Source organism: Natator depressus, chromosome 8 (genome assembly GCF_965152275.1).
Source record: "Natator depressus isolate rNatDep1 chromosome 8, rNatDep2.hap1, whole genome shotgun sequence".
Taxonomy (NCBI): domain Eukaryota; kingdom Metazoa; phylum Chordata; order Testudines; family Cheloniidae; genus Natator; species Natator depressus.
Genome location: NC_134241.1, coordinates 94,363,642 through 94,384,932, shown reverse-complemented (window position 1 = coordinate 94,384,932; position 21,291 = coordinate 94,363,642). Strand labels below are relative to the sequence as shown.

General features: G+C 46.3%; 1 protein-coding gene across 2 annotated transcripts; it reads left to right on the top strand.

The window, feature by feature from the left end:
- The first annotated feature begins 21 nt into the window (after positions 1-21).
- On the top strand, positions 22-11,878 carry TCEANC2 (transcription elongation factor A N-terminal and central domain containing 2). Of its 2 annotated transcripts, none has more exons than XM_074961694.1 (5): positions 22-143; positions 895-1,040; positions 5,332-5,473; positions 8,212-8,405; positions 10,406-11,878. In XM_074961694.1, the coding sequence occupies exons 2-5, from the start codon at positions 939-941 to the stop codon at positions 10,592-10,594; spliced, it is 627 nt and encodes a 208-aa protein (XP_074817795.1). In that variant the 5' UTR covers positions 22-143; positions 895-938; the 3' UTR covers positions 10,595-11,878. The 2 variants fall into 2 exon arrangements, with proteins under 2 accessions (XP_074817795.1, XP_074817796.1); XM_074961695.1 differs by lacking the exon at positions 22-143 and adding an exon at positions 579-788.
- Positions 11,879-21,291: the final 9,413 nt, after the last annotated feature.

Sequence of the window (21,291 nt, the reverse complement as noted above, 5' to 3'; positions counted from 1 at the left end):
CCACTTCCGGCCCTGCGGTGAAGACGGGGCTTGAGCGATATCGCGAGAGTTCCCTCGCCGCGGGGCCTGACGGGAGACGCAGTTTCCCGGTCGGAGGTGAGCTGGGCAGGAGAGGGAGAACCGCCTTCTCCGGGAACTACGAGGCAAGTCACTTCCGGGCCGGGCCGCGCGAGTAGGTTCGGGGGAACCGTGTAACTGGCCTCCCGTGGCCTTTGGGGGTCGCTGCTGCCCAGCCCGGGCGCCCGAGCCCCGCCCCGCAGTCCCCGGCTCCCTAGCGCCGGGCAGCCGAACACCGCGCCCATCGCCGCCACTCCACGCCCTGCCGGACACCCCGACTCCATCCGTCCCCGGGCCCCCCGACTCCCCCCACTCCCGCCGCGGGCCGGGCCCCCCGACTCACTCACTTCCCCCCCCGCCCCCGCGGGATGGGCCCCCCTCCCTCCTCCCTCCCCCGCGGGAAGGGCCCCCCGACTCCCTCCCTCCTCCTGCGCGCTCCAAGGGCCAGGCCCCCCCAAGTCCATCCCTCCCCCTGGGGCATGAGCCGGGCACCCCATGCCCGTCCCCACGGTGCATGTTGTAACTCGTAGCCCCGCCCCTTTGCGTACCCGGCAGCGTCACCCCAAATCTCTAGCCAGCCCCAGGGAGCCACGGTAGCAGCCCAAGCCCCCCCCCATTGTCTCTTGTGCCCTGCAGCTTCATTGAAGTTGGGGCTCAGTGTAACATTGCCATCAAAGCCCTCCCCCACCCCCCCACCTTGTCCCCTATCTACCTGCAGCTCAGGCGCGGAGGTTAGTTTTGCTGGTATTCCTGTCAACAATCTGCCTTTAAGTTAAAGCAATATTACCAATACAGTTTCATAAAAGAAAACGGACAACTGTTTTCTCACTGAAACAGCTGCTGCACCTAACCAAAAACTTGGAGACCTTTAAGTGTCCATCATGGATAGATTTGTGATACGAAAACCCAAAGCTCAAGAAAGCCCTAGGAAAAGAGATCCAGGAGCAAAGGTTTACAAGCAAGCCACTATAGAATCTCTGAAGGTAAGAGTGGGGAGGGCAAAGGGAATGGATGGATAAGAGATCAGTATAGTATTTTCAGTATAGGCCTGATGTAGTTTACATAGCAACTTCTGTCCCAAAGGATCACAGAGCACTTGAGCGAATACGTACAGCACCACTGAAATGCTGCTGCCTCTGAGATGGACAGCAGCCAAGAAGACAACAAACACTCAGCACAACAGCCAGGAGAAAGAAAATGTACTCCAAAGATGCTGGAGCAATGGCCTATTACAAAAAAGGCCATGGAACATTTAATGTGTATCTAAAGCAGATAGGACATTGGTTTTAAGCTCATCTAATGCATGTACACCATAAACTGAGGCAACATCAGATTTGGGTCTTGAAAGGATAATGTGTTAGGTTCACTCTGCTGAGATATGAAGTTACAGTTTTAGTGAGTCCAAGTCATTCATATCTGATGCTTAGATGTGGGGCCCCCAAGGAATAGGCCTCTGAATTTCCTTTCGGACCATTAACGCTAACATGGGATTACTTCCCACCCCTTTTTCTAGGGCAGAGGTGGGCCCACGGGACCGTCCTGCCCCGCCCCTGAGCTCCTGGCCTGGGAGGCTCATCCCCGGCCCGGCCCCTCCCCTGCTGTCCCCTCTTCCCCACAGTCACACCGCTGTGAGGCTCAATGCTCTGGGCAGTGGGGCTGCAGAGCCCGGCCTGACCCAGTGCTCTGTGCTGCGTGGCTGTCTGTCCTGGTGCTCCAGGCAGCGCAGTATGGGGGCAGGAGGCGGGTTGGATAGAGGGCAGAGGAGTTTGGGGGATGGTCAGGGGTGTGGATGGGGTCGGGGCGGTCAAAGGGCCGGGAACAGGGGGGTTGAATGCGGGCAGGGGTCCCGGGGGGACAGTCAGGAAGGAGGGGGGGGTTGGATGGAGGGGTGGTTGGGGACAGGGAGCAGGGGGGTGGATGGGGCAGGGGTCCTGGGGGGGCAGTCAGGAAGGAGAGGGGGGGGTTGAATGGGGTGGTGGAGGGCAGTTAGGGGCAGGGGGCAGTTAGGGGTGAGGGGTCCAGGGGCGGTCAGGGAGAAGGGGCGGTTGGATGGGGCAGGGGTCCTGGGTGTGCAGTCAGGAAGGGGGGGGGGGGTTGGATGGGGCAGCGGGGGGCAGTTAGGGGCGGGGGGTCTGGGGGCAGTCAGGGGACCAAGAGCAGGAGGGGTGGATGGGGCAGTGGTCCCCGGGAGGCCGTCAGGGAACGGGGGGGTTGGATGGGGCAGGAGTCTCGGGGGGCAAGAAGCAGGGGGGATTGGATAGGCGGTGGGGGCTGGGCCATGCTTGGTTGTTTGGGGAGGCACAGCCTCCCCTAACCGGCCCTCCATACAATTTCAGAAACCCGATGCAGCCCTTAGGCCAAAAAGTTTGTCTGCCCCTGCTCTAGGGTGAAATTTTCATCCCTAATCAGTATTTCAGAACCCAGTGTGCAACAGTCCCATTCAGTATCCTGTAAAATTGGGCACAGTTTAGTTTAGCCCTTTCACTTGAGCATTAGGAATTCTGTAATTAGAAGTGTAAGTGTGTGTACCTGCACTCTAGGATCCTAAAGGGGCTGATGACCAGTAGCAATTATTCTATAGACTTCAGGCTTTATTTTATCAGATCTCCTATGCTAAGACATGGTCAATAGTTCAATGAAAATCCTCTAAAGGAAGCCCAGGTGCTGTAAGAAGTGGTGTTGGTCATTTAGGTGATGCTTCTCTCCCTACTGAGCCAGTGCTTCACCACACCACGAGGGGGCACTGGCTTGCTGGAAATACTATTTGTCAAATAAATATGTGTGGTCATTGAAGATCTTATGGCAAATGTTAGCAAGGTGTGGTGTTACTCCTGTTGTTCTGGCCAAAATTCTAACTTGGGTATTTACAATCAGCCCATGTCCAAGTTTACCTGTGGCTTCAATTTTAGAAGTGATTTATTTCCTTACCTGAAAACAATCATGTAAAGTTGACACAGAATGGCTGCTCCATTCCTCCCCACATATGGCTGCTGTTCAGTGGTGTGTGCTCTGTCAGTAAACAGTACAATGGATAGGCTCTCTCCATCAGATTGAGAGGCATTCTATAAACAATGGTCAGATATTTGGTGACTTGAGTACAAGATTCTGCATGATCTAAATCTTTTCTTCAAAAAGCTTATAATTTGTTTAGAAAGTTTTATGATTAATCACAAACAAAAAACCACCAAGACACAAACATAGGGTCAAACTTTCAGCCAGTCTCAGGTGGCCTGTAAATCTGTACATATAGATTTTGCAGCTCATACAGAGTAATTGCGTAACTATCCATGTGCATACGCATTTCTGTGCTCATAATTTTGCAGCTGCTAAGAAAGTGTAGCTGAAACTTGGACTCATAATTAGTTACAGAATACATCGGTACAGTGTACAGTTACTATATGAGGTCATTCTAAACCTATGGGATGTCAAAATGCTCCAAGTAGCAACACTAATGCTGGAAGCATCATCCAGGAGTGCCATTCATCAGGCGCATGATTCTATTTATTTAAAGAATGTAAAATGTGCATACGCTATTCAAATAGGCAGCAAGAATGCATTTTGAGACACATTTAGAATGTATAGGTGGATCCAACACCACCCTCTCTGCATGGGATTAAAGCACTTAACAGAGATTCTCTGAGACATGTATTTTTCCTGAATCTCCACACTGAACTGGCTTTAAGATTTGCAGAACTCCATGCTTGATGGGGAGAGGGAAAGGACACAGGCCAATTGGCCATTAATAATAATTTATTATTTGTATTACCATAGCACTTTTGATAGCACTCTTCCCCTTTTGATCTTGCTAGAAGTGGGAATTGGGTGGTGAGTTTTCTCCCATTCAGGTCCTAATTGCAGAAGTTTAAAAAAAAAAAAAAAGAGTAACTTGCATTTCAACAGTGAGTGAAGTGATTCCTGCATATCCATTAGTCAGTCTGTATCTGAGCATTTCTAACGTGCCCATCACTGTAGCATCTGGGCATGATATAGATAATTGAAAAGGACAATCTGTGGGTAGAGGTGCATGCTTTTCACCCCTCCCTTCTTACACCGCTTTCTTGAGTGGCAGTTTTTTCATTGGTTTCAGAGTAGCAGCCGTGTTAGTCTGTATCCGTAAAAAGAAAAGGAGGACTTGTGGCACCTTAGAGACTAGCAAATTTATTTGAGCATAAGCTTTCGTGAGCTACAGCTCACTTCATCGGATGCATACAGTGGAAAATATAGTGGGGAGATTTTATATACACAGAGAACATGAAACAATGGTACTCCTTTTCTTTTTACGGATACCATTGTTTCATGTTCTCTGTGTATATAAAATCTCCCCACTATATTTTCCACTGTATGCATCCGATGAAGTGAGCTGTAGCTCATGCTCTAATAAATTTGTTAGTCTCTAAGGTGCTACAAGTACCCCTTTAGTTTTTTCATTGTTTTCCCCCTGCAGGTTATTTTGCAGCCAAGAGATTATTATTATTAATTGTGATAGCACTTGTGTCCCCAGTCTTGGATCAGGGCCTTATTGTGCTAGGTGCTTGCAAACAGAACAGAGAAATTTTGCCTTGTACCAAAGAGGTATAATCTAAATATAAGACAGAGGAGGATACAAACAGCATATCAGCTGCATAACCATTGCTGAATGATTGTAAAAGGTCTTGCACTACATCTTACACGTAACAAGACTCAGGCTTCTTGTAATCTTTTATTTGGGAGCGTCACTGCAAGATGTTTGGGGTGAAAGGCACTATGTAAATGCCAGATACGTTATTGACTGGCTTCTTTCAGTCCCTCTGTGGTGCTCCCTACCTCCTTTTCTCTACCTGCTCTGAGATTTCCGAAGTCGAAAACAGAAGTGGGGCAGATTCAGGCCCTGCCTGGTACTAAGTTGCTACTAACAATATTATAATTAGCTGCTTCCCCCATCCACTCCCTCTCATCCCCTCTTTATTAAGCCATTTATACAGTGGGCTTCCCAAAGTCTGAACACTTGCGTAACTGTCTTTTTCTAGGAGACATTTGCAGCTAATTGCCCTGTGTTTGGCAGAATAAGATTAAGAATCTCACTTTGCCCTCTAGATATTCCTGTCCTGATTTACAACAGGGAGCTGCTCTCAAGCAATTACCCATCATTTTGGACCATCACATATTCTGTGCTCTGGTTCATGTCATGATCAATAATTCATGTGTCGATAACAGCCCCATTAGCTGAGATGAAGGCCAACATCTTTATTTGCAATAAGAATATTCCACTTTCCTAATGACTTTTCTCTTTCCCAGAGAGTGGTGGTTGTAGAAGACATAAAAAGATGGAAATCTGTCCTGGAGCTTCCTGGCCAATCTAAAGATAATTTGATCGAAGCTTTGGAGGAATTAAAGAAGAAAATACCTTCTAAGGATGTGTTACTTTCAACAAAAATAGGTGCACTTTGTATCTAATTTAGAGTGTAAAAATGAGATCGATTTGTGTCCTTTGCTTGTTGGATTTTTCCATACACATGGGAATTGTTGACAGTATTTTTCTGTAATGGTCCTAAGCACTTTACCTTATTGTTGAATAAAATCCTGGTGGTAGGTAGCTACGTGGTCTGCAAAATTCTTAGTACAGCGAAGAAAGAGTTCTCCTTGAATTATTCACAGTTATTTAGGGCATGGCTACACTTGCAGCTGTGGAGCGCTTTGAGTTAAACCAGCCTTCATAGAGCGCAATAGGGAAAGCGCGGCAGTCTGTCCACACTTGACAGCTACAAGTGCTCTGGCGTGGCCACATTAGCAGCTCTTGCAACAGCCACAGAGAGCAGTGCATTGTGGTAGTTATCCCAGCATGCAAGTGACTGCAATGTGCTTTTAAAATGGGGGGTTGGGGTGGAGTGTGACGGAGTGTGTGTGTGTGTGTATGTATGTATGTGGGGGGAGAGAGTGGATTTTTTGGGGGGCTGAAAGAATGTCAGCATGCCTTGTAAGTTCAGACAGCAGCAGACCCCTCCTCCCGCCTCTCTCTTTCAAACACACAGCATTCCACAGTAATGGTTGCTTTGTCTCGGAGCAGATAAGCAGCCGGCTGTCAGAAAGGGAGCTTTCAAAGGGCATATCCGCATTCCTGCAGTGATTCCAAACAATGAGAAGAGTTTCAGAGTAGCAGCCGTGTTAGTCTGTATTCACAAAAAGAAAAGGAGTACTTGTGGCACCTTAGAGACTAACCAATTTATTTGAGCATGAGCTTTCGTGAGCTACAGTCGATGAAGTGAGCTGTAGCTCACGAAAGCTTATGCTCAAATAAATTGGTTAGTCTCGAAGGTGCCACAAGTACTCCTTTTCTTAATGAGAAGAGTGGCCACTTGACTTAAGGGGATTATGGGACGGCGCCTCATCAGAGCGCAGTAATGCAACACCTTGTTCACACTGACTCCAGGCATTTCAGCCAAGGTGCAACAAGCGTTAATCTTCTCGCAGAGGTGGAGTACCAGGAGTGCTCTAGCCATGGAGTCAGAGCACTCTATGTACCTTGGCAGTGTGGACGGGTAGTGAGCTAGGGTGCCCGGGGCTGCTTTAATGGCTCTAACTTGCAAGTGTAGCCAAGCCCTTAGATGTTGGCTGCTTATAATCAAGGGCTGGGTCACTCCCTTCCATGGTAAAATATGTGGGAGAAGGACTGAGGGGAAGGAAATCTCCACAAAGTTCCTCCTTGATTGGTTTTGGGTGGTTGCTCTCCTGTGGAATGAGATGTGGGATCCATCTGCAAACCCAGAGAAGTTCCCAGGATCTGCTGGAGGCCCAAGCCATCAGCATAGAGGCCCTGCTCCTTAGTACAGCTACCTCGGTGCTCCTTTCTTCCCCAAGGAATCCCCAACGTGGAGGGGGCTACATGCTTTCAACACCGACACAACTTGATTAATTTTCATAGGACCGGGGGACAGGTTGTAATGTGAGACCACCAGTTCCCTGCTCTCTTTTTGTGCAGATCCTGATCTTGCAGAGATCAACCCAGATGTACTGGAGGGGGAGAGTAGCAGGGCCAGGGCTGACCCCCCTCCTTTCTGTGCAAAAGCAGTAGGATCTTCATGCAGAGGGTCCTCTCTGCCTTCCTGGTCTGAATTTTGTAATTTAATTTGTCCTCTGTAGCACATTCAGCCTTCCTATATCAGGTCTGCACGAGTGACAGACGAAGCACAGTTGTGCTGTATGAAACCCAAGGAGTAACAGTGACACCACCTGGCCAATAGGGTTATCAGTTAGAAATGAACACCAAGCAGAAGAGGAACTGTGCCTTCTGCTTTGTGTTACGTCCGTGGTTTTCAACCTGTGGAATTTTTTATTGGAATTGATTTTTTTTTAAATTGGAATTTTTTAGGGATCCGCAAATGAAAAAAGGTTGAAAACCACTGTTAGGTAGTATATCCCCTTTCAAAAGGCACATTTCCTTGTGGGTGCAGTAGCGCTCTGTTTCAGAGTAGCAGCCGTGTTAGTCTGTATTCGCAAAAAGAAAAGGAGGACTAGTGGCACCTTAGAGACTAACCAATTTATTTGAGCATAAGCTGAAGTGATGAAGTGAGCTGTAGCTCGCGAAAGCTTATGCTCAAATAAATTGGTTAGTCTCTAAGGTGCCACAAGTACGCCTTTTCTTGTAGCGCTCTGTGTATTTCCGTGGGCATGAGAGACGTCACTGATGGTGACTGGAAAACAGTAGGAAATCATTACTTCCTCACTCGCATGTAAAAACATTGCAAATATCACCTAACATCCACTTCCCCAAAGAATTTTTCAGCAAACATTTTTATTCTGTGTGAGCCAATCCTGAAGGCTTTACACTAGATTTACCATCTGTCTAAGTACTCATATAGCCCTGTATTGTCTGAGCACCTCACTACACACCTCTGTGATCTAGGGAAACGCTACTCCCATTTTACAGCCGGATAACCAAGCACGTAGGATGTTACTAAGGCAAAACCACCATTGAATCAGTGAATAAGGACTCTGCAAGTGTTGGCCCCAGTGTTTTCATATTTGCATTTTGTGTTACGTGCTTGGTTTTCTGCTGAAGCTGTCTGACGTACAATGCTTTGTGGCTGTTTTGTCACTAATGTGCACTGACAGGTCTGGATTACGCTTACCTACCCACCAAAGTTGAACGAACTCTCTGTTGCTGTTTCTATTTGACAGGTCACACGGTGAATAAGATGCGCAAACATTCAGACCATGACGTGGCCAATCTCGCAAAAGACGTTTACACTGAGTGGCGAACTTTCATCAAAGAGTATTCAAACAAACCATCGATAGAAGTCAGGAGCGATCCCAAAACAGAGACTCTCAGGAAGAATGCACGGAAGCTACTTTGCGATGCTCTGGAACTAGAGGTAATATTCTTAATACTCCTTTATTTTTATTTTTTTTTAGCTTAAAGGAGAGTACATAGGTAGCTGCTGCATTGAGAGATCTCTGTTATTGGGGGTTTTTTCAAAAGGAGTTAGTTTTCCTTTGCCCAGATTATTCTGGCTATTGAAAACAAAGGTGAAAATGAGTCTGACATTGCTCTCATTTACACACTCCGCAAACAGGACACCTGTGTGTCTGTTATGCTTAGATCGTATAGGGGAAAGAGGACGTTAATATGGAAAACTGTACATCCTACTATTTATTAGCTATAAAACCTACACAAAGACCTCTTGGTTGTTCTGTGTTTCAGGGAAATTATATTTCAGTAATTAAGTATTTGTAAATTAAAACTTATTGCAAAAATGTACAGAGAGGGGTCAATAATATATAAAGCGGTGGTAAATACTAGATCCCTGTGGTATCTTTAAGTGAATGAACAAGACGTGCTGTAAGGCTTAATGATTAGTTTGCCTGGTGTATTAAACTCCATCATAATTATCCTTTTAATTTATTCATTAATTATCCTTTAAATAGCAAGTCAAGTGGTAGGCAATCAGGAGTTACAAGGCAAAGTTAAAGGTAATGTGTTCTTTAGCTTTATCTGGCCTTAAGAAAAACAAACACTCTGGCCAGTTAATGCATGAATGGTATGTTCTGAAGGGAGTTCTCACCTGTCCCCTTCAAATAGGGGTATGGTGGGTTAAAGGGGGGATGTCTCTGTGGGGATGACTCAAGAGACTGATAAAAAAGAGAGGCTCCTTAATGCACTAGGTGGATTGTTCAAATCCAGCCCTTCAGATCTGTGTCAGTTTCTAGCACAGGGGCCAGGTGGTATGAACAGACAGGGTTTGCAGTGGCACAAGGTGCCTACAGTCTACCCTCTGCCAAGGCAATTCATGCCACTTCAAAAATAGGCAGAGCTGGGTAGAGACACCAGTGGCAGGGCAGGGCCGAGATTAAAACTGCCCTCTCCAAACAGGACTCAATGAAAGGATGGCAAGGAAAACATTGCCTGCTCCCCCATAGACATGAATCTCCCCAGAATGCAGCTATCATCGGAGAGGTGTGGTTTGCTTCAGCCTGGGTCAGTTGGCTGCATAGACAGTCACGGGGAAAGGAGGGAGTCCAAGAATTGGGAGTACAAGAACAATGGAGAGGGGAATCTGCAGGTGGGGACAGGGTACAAGGACTAAATGGGTCAGAAGGGGATGTACAAAGACACGGTTAACTGGGAGATGGGTAGCAGAGGGGGGATAAAATGGGGCAAGGACTTGGGGGGTGAGTAATACTCTAATAACACTCCAATGTTTTGGAGTCTCCCAACTGCAAAAGTGTGGGAGATTCCCCATCACTAAAGGCAAAAGTGAAATTAAAAGTGTGGTGGGCAGTGGAGGTTTCATTTCTTCCTTTATTGTTTATTTCTTACATTTCTAAGCTGTGCCAAATTACAGATCTTGGCACATAACTTCATAATTAACATTTAGCAAATCCCTTTCTGCATTCTTAATTACACCTCCTTCCACACACACAGCCTGCATTTCCCTTTATAGCACCAGGCAAAGCTCCCAAGTATTTGGAGTGTCTTAAAATTGCTTTTAGGATCGAGCTGAAAATAGTATTCAAGGTGCCTTATATCAGAAAGATCAAATGTGAGATTTATGGAGACAATGCACTGTAGTTTGTAATTGCAGTTGAACTTGATACCCAAAGCTGGTTGCAGATTAGTGTCCTGTTGTGAGGGCAAAGCATTGCCTCCCAGCTGGAGATGTGAATGAGTTCCCTGCGACTGACCAAGTTGCTTGTTCCTTAATTGCTTGGGTGGAATTAAATTGCTCTTCCTGTTTCACATGTGATGGGAAGTAGATTTCCTTGAATTTGAGCTGATTAATGAAGAAACTCTGAAAACCACCGAACTCCAATTTCAATCAGTTGGTCTCCTTATTAAACATAAGGATCTAATTTTACACTTTGCTGTTTTCAGATTGATCACCCACTGGCTGAAAATATTGAGCGAGAAGCTTTTCATCTCTCTTCCCGTCTCATTAATGCACCATATCGCAGGACAGTGCGAGCCCTAGTCTTCACGTTAAAGCACAAACCTGAAACCCGAGCACAAGTGAAAACTGGTGCGCTCCCAGTCAGTGCACTTGTACAAAACCATAAGAAGTGACTCAGAGTGCCTGATGCGGGACATGGGATTCACGTGCCTATGCCACATATTGGGATTGAGAATTCCTTGTGTTTTAAGAGTGCAGGAGCACTGGTAATGTTAATCACTCTGCCATTGTAAGGACAAGATATCTCAGGATGGTATCTGGGGCAAATTCAGTGGAGATGTAAGCGGTGATGTAAATTAATCATCTGTGAGTCAGTGGACATTTGAGGGAACAGAATGGGTGGGGCTGTAGCAGGAAAAGTACATAGGCCTCCCCTACTTTACCTTATGCTTTCTTGTTGATTACCTTTCCTACGACAAACCCACTCTTCTGGTCCCACAGAATGTAAGTTACATCAGCTGTTCAGCATGTAAGTTGTATCAACTTGCACTGGCAGAACCACGCATCACTTGCACCCCCATTTGACACATCTGAGGGCAAGTCTACACTACAGTGTTACATCAGTGTAGCTGCACTGGTGCAGCTTTGCTACTGTAGCACATCTGGGAGAGTGTTCTCCCATCGGCATAATTACTCCCCCTCCGCAAGAGGCAGAAGCTATGTTGGCGAGAGAGTATCTCCCATCGACACAGCACCGGTGTGAACAGCGCTTAAGTCGCGGTAACTTGCGTCACTTGGGATGTGTGTGTGTCTTTTTCACACCCCTGAGCGACATAAATTACATCAACTTAAGCGGTAGCGTAGACCAGCCCTCAGTGTGACTCCCTGTCTCTTCCAGGAGCCATGAGCATAGTGGAACTATCAGAAAGGAGCAATGATGTTCAGGGCCAGACAGAAGGGGTGGGAGTTTACAATCAGAAGTGAAGGTGATGACTGACAGCTCTAGTTAACTCAAGTTCAGTCATGTTCCCTGCAGTAATACCCAGGTACTCCCAGAGCTAACTGCTTAGCAAAGTGAGGGGGCTTTTCTTCACTGTATTCCAGAGTTGGGGACTCAGACCATAGTCTGTGTTGGCTGGCCAGCTTTATCCCACTGCATCCCAAAACCTCAGTGTCTCCCTAGGCCTTCAGGTAAACGAGGCCGCACCTGTATTTGCTACGACACCTCTTTGCTGGGTATTCAATGAGCATCTCACCTTAAACATCAACTCCTTCCTGATTTATTTAAGTGTGGTGCTTGTTTTTTGTGTGTACCAATGTGAGGAAAGCGTGTAATGAAATCTCTAAGTATAATTCAGTGGGAGAGTAAATTGACCTTTCATAAAGGCTCTTAACCCCCACAATGGACTAAATATTAATACTTTAGAGCGATTATGTGAACAACGTTTTAAGCAATAAACAGATTATTTTTAACCAGCACGTGTTTCCAGATATTAATTAGTGGAAGCGTTGTCTTTTCTCCAATTGCCTTAGTGCCATGAGTCATGTTGTTCTTGATACGCATGCTGTTCCGGAGGCTGTGGCAGACACAGTCTCTCTCTGCTGTGCTATGTGTTCTGACTGCGTGCAGGCTGGTCACAGAACGTAATCAATGAGATGGCCAAGTACTGGGAATAGTGAAACTTGTGTATTGGTGGCCCCGGAAGTGTGATGGGGCAAGGAGTCCAACATGTCATCGTAGTGTCAAGTTGCTTCAGGAAGTGCCTCTCCTAATCACTGCTGGTCAGTACTTGTGGTGGTGTCTGTCTCACAAAGTGCCACTAAGTCAAGATGGTTGGTGCATGTGGAGCGACTGTAAGTTAGGTGTTCACAACAGTCCACATTCAGATCTCCTCCTCCAAGAAAATGAGAGATAAATGTTTATCCACCCAGTTGTATCTGCCAGCCCCTTTTTTCTCCATGGATATTAAAAGCTGAAGCAGCACTCCACTCCAAACTTCGTGGGGTCACTGCCTTTGCCCAGCACTGCATTCTCCAGACACCTTAAACTACTCAATTCTTTTTATTCATTTCAAAGCAATGACTCCCTAATTTAGAATAGTGTAATACAGACATTCATTTAAAATTAGAGATGGGTGGGCTGGAAACATGACTGAGTCAGATGTTGGAAGATGGCCATTTGCAACGCAATGAGTAACAGTGTGTTCTAGAGCATTAGGGGAGGATGTATGACTGATCATTAGGGGAGTAATAGCTCAGTGAAGACCTAACGCTTGGTCTGCTTGTTGCTACCCAGAGTGCCTAAACCACAATCCACTTCTCACAGGTAACTGGACCCAATTGACACAAGTCAAACACTCAAAACCACGCTGACACAGTAGCATGTCAACCGTATGCTGGACTGGCATGAAGGCGGTTCAGGATCAACAGGCTCTGCATTAGTCCTTAGGTTTTATTCCAGAAAGGCCATGGCTTGGTTTCCAGCTCCATTTTTGATTCAGGTCAATTTTACTCACTCTTTCTGTTTAGATGTATGCGTTCAACTTAAAATCACAAACATTAGGAACTTCCAACCATGGAGAGAGCTTTTTCCCACACAACTCTGTTGATATTCTAGCTGGGCTCCAGTCCTTGGCCCAACCTGGCCAAGTTGTGTTGAACTGTGTGGCGGTTTTGGAAGCTGAGCAAAGATCGAATAGAAAGTGCAGGGAGGCCCCAAACTCTTCCTTGCTGAGGCAGTGAAAGTGCGACTCGAGGCAGAACTGTCTCTGGGGTGCCCAAGCTGTGGTTTTTTTTCTTGAACGATTATTTTAGGCAATATGAAGTGCAGTTCTACCCAGAGCACTGCCTGAGTACAAATGGCCCCGGCTCAGCCAGGAGACTTGCTCCCTGTGTACACTCAGAATCAGCTCCACTTCTGTTTTTACTTAAAGTTCCCCACTTAAGGGAAAGTGAGCTGGTTTCTTGGTGTAAACCAGTGGCTCTCAATCTTTCCCGACTACTGTACCCCTTTTAAAAATCTGACTTGTCTTGGGTACCCCCAAGTTTCACCTCATTTAAAAATGTACAAAATCAGACAAAACTACAAAAGTGTCACAGCATGCTATTACTGAAAAAGTGCTGACTTTCTCCTTTTTACCAGATTATTATAAAATAAAACAATTGGAATATAAATATTGTACTTACACTTCAGTGTATAGTATACAGAGCAGTATAAACAAATTTTAGTTTGTACAGACTTCGCTAGTGCTTTTTATGTAGCCTGTTGTAAAACTAGGCAAATATCTAGATGAGTTGAGGTATCCCCTGGAAGATCTCTGAGTACCCCCAAAGGTCGGTGTACTCCTGGTTGAGGACCATTGTTGTAAACAATCATTCCAATTAAATTCCAATCAGTTACAATGAGGCAACCCAAAGGTGAAAGGGCTAACTATGGCTTACAGCACCTTTATGCATCATGGTGATAGGTGGGAGAGGGGAAAATAACTTACCTTAGCTAGAGTGACTTTCCATGGCTGCAGTTAGAAAAAGCTTATTTTTATCTGTAAATTGAGCACATTTGACAATATACATGGAGCCCCATTAATGGCCTTTGGATAACGTTGTTTTTCAGAGTAAAACCAGACTTTAAGTTCAAGTGCAACATATGCATCAAACACACAGCTGGTGGGTCAGACTCAACTCACCTGGTGTGTTCATTTGGCCTCCATAACGCATTCAGACTGGGCAGAATCTCAGCTTTTATTTAAACTAAAAATAAAAAAATTCCTCATGCTTATGAAGGAAACCTTTCAAATGCAAACCAAGGGTAAAGTGATGTCACAATGCCTGCCTGATTCTGCAGTCAGCCTCAAAGAAGGTTTCTCGGACACATGAACTTCTCTGCCCCCTATTAATCTCATTGGAGTGTTGACTAAAATGATGACAGTCTCATGTCAACATTAACAATTGTGTTACTGATAACATTGGTAATGGGAAAAAATTCCAGGTGCGGGAGGGGTTGGAATTGGGAGTAGAAGGAGGGAAGGAAATGCAGAGAGAGGAATAGAGAGAGACAGAAAGGAGGTTGGGGAAGGAAGAGAACAAAAAGGGCAGAAATAGCAGTGGGCCCACCCAGGAGTATACTTTCCCACTGAGTGATAGTGAATGTGGCAATGGAATACTTAAAAAATAACTATCTAAACATTTAGTTACTTTATAGAGACCCGATTCCCTCCTGGAGCTCCACGCAAACCTCTTACTGACATCAGTAGGTGTTCTGCTGTGGATGGAGGTGGGTATGGAGTCCCAGATTTATGCTTCCGTTTATGGGCTATGACTAAATGTGGAATTCAACCCACTCCACACAATCAATTTGACACCCACGAAGGGAAAACCATGCATAATCATCCCTTTTCCTGCCAAGTAAAATTACCTGACGAATAACACTCCCTGTTAGGAGACCCTCAGCAAGTGGCATCTGTGACACAGGGGGTTAATGCACAATGCAATTCCTGTAAATTGCTGGTCATTTCCTACTTCTGGTTTTGTTTTGTAGCAGTTGTGTGAAAGTGGGCCAGCCAGAGTGCCAGCTAGGCACTTCCTAAAGCCAGGGACTCTCCGCAAGTCTTTGTTCTAATGAGGGGAAGTCCTTTTAGATTAAAAGAACCAAGAGAAGTTCACAGGTGGCGCTCTTCATGAGAATGGTTCTGGGCAAGTTGGTTTCCTTTGAACCAATTTTGTTCCCTTTATAAAGAGGAAATTTGAAAAAAATCAAGTACTAAAAATAGTCTGGAGAAGATGCTTGTTTCCTCCTGCACCCCTGCAATTAAACCCAGCCCACCAATAGTCCTGAGCCAACACTGACCTGCAGGGTGAATATAGACTCATTGCAACAAGTGAAAGGAGACTGGAGACCTTCTCCTGAGGTAAGTAAGAGATTCTTTCCTGTTATTGCTTATCATTCTGATGCTTCTTGAACTGAATGGCAGGGAGAACAGCTGAGTTCATCCTCTTCTGGTTACAGCTAAAGCAGCCTTGCCAGGGCTGATTTTTATCCCTAGCTAAATAATTTGTCTTTGGAATGACTAGGGGTCACCAAATGGGAGGTATTTACAAGTGATTTCCCCAAGGCAGTGATGCCCAACGAGAGCTTTAATCCTCTGCCAATTACTCAGGTCAGACAGGAAGTACAGAGTTAAGACATTCCACATTAGTTGCAATGGGGCAGTAGACAGGTGCTGTAATTTCTTTTTTAAAAGACTTCAAAAGTATTCTCCATCAAGAGCCTGGACCTGCAAGCTCTCCATGCACAGAATGCTCACTGTCTGCACTGGGAATCCTGTGGCTGAACAATTTGCAGGCTCAGAACCACACTAAATGGTGGTAAAACATTATTAACCAGCTGTGCGCTGCATATTTCCTTAAAGCCCTATGCATTTGGATGATGCTTAAGGACATACTTGTGACTATCCATTTAGGACATAGGGTAGGGATATTAGAGAGACAAGGAGGGTGAGGTAATTTCTTTTATTGGCCCAGCTTCTGTTGGTGAGAGACAAGCTTTTGGGCTTACTTTGAGCTCCTCTTCAGGTCACTGAAGAACACCAATGCATAGGGAAGGGAGGACACCCAGCCCACCTGATGTATCTGTGGCCCTCCTCAGAGCCTGCAGAATCTAATTTTTTCATTTCATTCCTGGTTGGGAAGAACTGAGGGTAACTGATGCGGTTGTTGGGGAGGGATAGCTCAGTGGTTTGAGCATTGGCCTGCTAAACCCAAGGTTGTGAGTTCAATCCTTGAGGGGTCCAGTTAGGGATCTGGGGCAACAATTGGGGATTGGTCCTGCTTTGAGCAGGGGCTTGGACTAGATGACCTCCTGAGGTCCCTTCCAACCCTGATATTCTGTGAATGTCTGCTTCAGGCAGCCTAAACAGTAGCTCTCAGAAGTGTTGACTCCCCTGTTCATCATTAGTCTTATTGGTTTGTTGATTCTGAAGCTGGATTGAGGGGAGTAGGGGTCCTCCATTTATAACCCAGCCCATGGAGCATCATTAAGCCTGGAATTTGGCCCACTGTACAGAATGAGTGCAATGTCCTGGACTCTCATCCACCCCACTAGTATTATTCACCATTTCAGTTACACTATCATTGATTATTTATGAGCCCCACTCCTGTGGGCCCCCATGGTACAAGCAAGATCACCCATGGCAAATGAAGCACAGGAAGGCTCCAGTATGAAAAAGGCCTGTTTAAATATATATTAAAAGCAGTTCTCGCACAGGTGCAGATACACTGGTTCATCTTCAAGGCCTTTTACAGACATTAACCCACACAACATCCCCATGAGGTGCGTAAGCAGGTATTAGCTTCATTTTATGGGGGAAGGGGGGAAACTGAGGCAGAAAAGTGATGTGACTTGCCCAAGGACAGCGAGGGAGTGCCAGGATTATACTGCAGGAGTTCCTGTCTTTAAATCCTATGCTGTCAGACCACTAGGCAGTGCCTATGAGCTCTGTCAATTAGACCAGATTATGGGATAATCCTTGCCAATTAGAAATTATTATATACAAACCAATAATCTCCATACATAGAATACGCCTTGAATGGATAAACATCTAGTGCTATGAAGCTGTAAACATTAAAATGGCCAAGCAGTTTTCCCACAGGCCAATATTTATCTTAAGATGAATTTTCACTAGCCCAAATTCTAAACCCTTGCACTGCTTGGAACTGAGCAGGGAGGAGGCAGTGAAGGAGAAGCCCTGGGAGAGGGAAAGCCAATGTCACATGATTCCAGGGTCCCTGCCACATAAATAATGTGCTGCAACAGACCTGAGGCTTTGTCCAAAGCGTGGGCTGAGCAGCACAGATGTCAGGATAAAAATCCCCTTTCCAGACTGCTCCAGGAAAGCCTGCTACAACCTGCTGGTTTTCTGGACAAGGCTGTTGCTAGCACAGCTTCAGCTCGAACACTGAGAGCACCTATGGGACAAGTCCAGCCAATCTGCTCTCATTTCCAATGATGAAATGATCCCAGCGCAGCAGCAGCTGGGTCACTGTACACATTAACCTGTGGAACTCATTGCTCACAGAGAACATAGCTAGCAATTAAAGAGAGGAAAACCCTGCACAGTATTTTATCTGCCTAACCATCCACCAAGGAACGGAGAGCTCTCTCCCCTGTGAACTCAATCCCCCCCTTTACTGTGATGTGGCTGAACCTTAGCACTGTTAGGAGGCCTCAATTTTCTGCTCAATAAACATAACTCATGCTCCATTATCCTGTGTGCAGTCAGGGAGCGCCTTTCGGCTGGGCATCTCAATGCCTTGGAAGGCAATAATCAATGGTGCCTCCCACCATCCCAGTACCAGTACAACCATTTTTGAAGAGGAGTGACCAGAGCAATTACGGGGCTCCCCAAGGGCATATCACAAGTCACTCTTAGAGCTGGGAGCAGACCCTAGCAGTCCTAACTCCCAGGCCTCTGCTCTGACCAACAGGCCACAGTGTAAAGGGCCAGTTGCTCAAACAAAGAGAATGCCTCTCATAACCATAAGAGAGAGTCATCACCAACCACACTGGTTCTCCCCCTAAGCCCCCGACAGGCGTCAGGGGGACGTCTGACCCATCCAATGTGTCAGCTACCTGTGAGTGAGCCACCAAACCCTAGCCAGTCCTTGAGTTTTTCTTTTCATGGATCATGTACCAAATCACAGAGGGGAGCAAGAAGCACTTGCTTCTTCCAGTGCATGGTATCGTCAGGAAGCTGAAGCCCTGAATGTTCAAAATAAGCTAGAGACAGACCTCTCAATATATCATTGCATTTTTAATTGTCCATATGCTCAATCCATTATGTTTCTCCAGATGGCAGGGATGCTTAACTACTACTTCCTCATCTGGGCTGTAATAATGAGGATCTCTGGCAGGCACCTGGCACCGAAAGGTAAAATACAAGATCTATGCACCGTAAACTAAGAAGCAAAAGAGGGGTGAATTCACAGCTATTAGCCGTTGGAGATACTTCTTGCTGCTTGCAATTGAGATCAGTTTAATCATAGGGATGTGATCATTCTATTATTTGTATTGCAGCCACACCTCAGGATCTCAATGATAGACCCAGCCCCACAGTGCTAGGTGCTGCACAAACGCAGCCCTGCCCTGCCCCCGAAGAGCTTACAACATTGTGTCCGACGCTAAATCCCAGTGAGGGTAATATTCAGTGAAGTCTTGCTAGTGACAGAGGGCTTGATCCAGCACAGGGCAGATATGGGGTGTTGTGTCTATAATCAGAAGGTGGAAAGCGATGAGCAGGCCAGACAGTGTGAGGAGACTGATCCTGGATGACGTAAGCGCTGTGCAGCTGCCATGTTATCCTGCCTAACAGCAGGAGCAAAGCCAGAGTGGGAAACATGCAGGTCAGCAGCTCATTAGCATAATGGGTCATGCTTGGACCCAGGTCTCTGACCACAGCCTGCCCTGCATGTGCATATAAGTAAAGGAGCAAGGCTTGGAGCTTGCTGCCCTGCAGTATGCTTAGTACTCAGCCTGACTTGTCTGGACACCTAGCTTCCATTTGCGCTGGAGTGCACCAACCTGCAGCATGATGGGCAAGGACTTGCAGGGTCAAAGCTACAAGAAAGGGTTCTGGGCAGTGGGAAGGCCAGGCAGATGGGGCTGGGTATTGGCAGCTGTTTCTGTTACCTGAGGTGCAAAGGGGGTCAGCGCTCCACAAATAGCTGTAAAATAGCAGTATGTGTATCAAGATCCTGAGGCCTTAATCCAGGTGTTCACAGTCACTGGGGGAAGATAAACATAGCATGTATGTGCAGAAAGCCACATTGCTAAATAAAATACCTTTGTGGCTTTCATTGGCTTCCTCCTGCCCCAGATAGCAAATGCTACTTTTCCATTATATGGACCCAGGGCCTGCACAAAAATAAACACATCAAATACATAAAATGTCCATTTTAAGTATAGCAGAAAAACAACCGGAGTGATACTTTTTTTGCACTCTTATCCATCAAGATAGGTAAACAGATGTTTGCTTCTAGAGTTAGAACAAAACAAACCCCATATGGAGACTGTGCCTGCCAAGGTCCAGCCTGGAGCAAATTTTACAGCTAAATTATAAGCCCCTGAAAATAGTGTCTTAGAATTATCACTCCACGAGACACCTAACTAGAGGCTGGAGGGGAAGACAGCCTGGCTGTGATGAAGGCTAGGCAGAGACGATCTCCGGTTTAGGCTGTGTAAAAAGGCAACGTTCCCCCTGTGGGTATAGATGTATATTCGGGGGATATGCAAGATGAAGTGCAGTAAGATTATTGTGGCTTTTTTGAGTGTTAACTCCTCCCTACGCAGAGCATTCTGAAGATTACCAGTAAGATGCTCCCTAGTTCCGGTGGCATAATGAAAATGGCCATCGATCTGTTTGATGATATATCACTCCGTTCTCCCCTTGCACTCTCTAGGAGCTTCTTCCGCCTTACACCTGCGGTGCTTAGTGCTTTATCCAAAGTGCATGTCATGCCACTGGACTCCACAGGATGGTGCTGCATCCAATACAACTTTCCACCTCAGATACAAGAGGAGGTAAGTAAAACTGGGTGAAAACTTTATCCCAGCTATGAAACATGAGCCTTGAATTGCTGCATGTTTATGGGGACTCCATGGCATCCAGCAAAGGGGATGTAACTCTCTTCTTTTGACATTATATAATTCCCTGCACGGAGTTCCCCCTCTTTCCCTTTATTCTAATGTATTGTGAGTGGTGTGGGCTGCAGTATTTATTTTAGTAGCTGCACTGTACTGTCCCCTCAGATGGCGGGTGGGAATCAAAATAATTGTGTAAGTGCCTTTCCACCCACAGAGATAAATTCTCCAGCATTGGCCTTCTTGGTGTTACTGCGGGTGTCTGGATTACTCCGATGAAGTGAGCTGTAGCTCACGAAAGCTCGTGCTCAAATAAATTGGTTAGTCTCTAAGGTGCCACAAGTCCTCCTTTTCCTTTAGAATGCTGTGGTTAGAAAGAAGTCGCACCAGCTCTTGTTAAGTGTGTATCTAAATCACACACACTAATGCGATGGCCTTTGAGCTAACTACTCTTTCAGCCTCTCCAGCAGCACAACGTGCTGCATACCTCGGCAAAAGGCGCTGGGGTGTTTGCAGCTGGACACACCAAGTGCACCTTTCCAAGCATCCAAATGGACGTCCCAGTGGTTGACAAAGCACATGCAGGTTCCATCAGCAGTGCGATGGGTTGAAAAATTAACTACCTAGAGATTTCCACATGCCTAAAGAGCGAACCCAGAAAAATTGCAGCTTTAAAAAGAAGCTGCCTTTGGGAACATGCCCAAAGTGCAGGGGACAGTGGGGTGGGAGGGCATCGTATGTCTTCCTGCATAGAGATCTCTGGGTGGGACGGTCTCCTCACTCTTTGTTCACTTGGTTTAGGGGAGTAACAGAAGCCGAAGAATGCAAAGACTATGTCACCAGTGGCCCCAACTCCTGCTATTTCAGCCGCACCAACCTGTGCCTGTACTTGACCTATGAAATCTGGGTGGAAGCTGGGAACCAGATGTCAGAGAAGCTGATTGTTAACACTGAAGACATTGGTGTGTGGGGTGTGCGTGGCAGGGCGTGTTTGGGTGGTTGGTTCTTTGTTTAATCGTTTTTATGGTGGAGAGGAAATTAGAGCAAATATTCACATTTGTGTCCTGACCCTGAGCCCACTAGAGTTGATGGAGAGACTCTTAATGACATTAATAGGCTTGGATCAAGCTCTTAGAGCACAGGTAGGCAACCTATGGCACGCATGCCAAAGGTGGCACGTGAGCTGATTTTCAGTGGCACTCACACTGCCCGGGTCCTGGCCACCGGTTCGGGGGT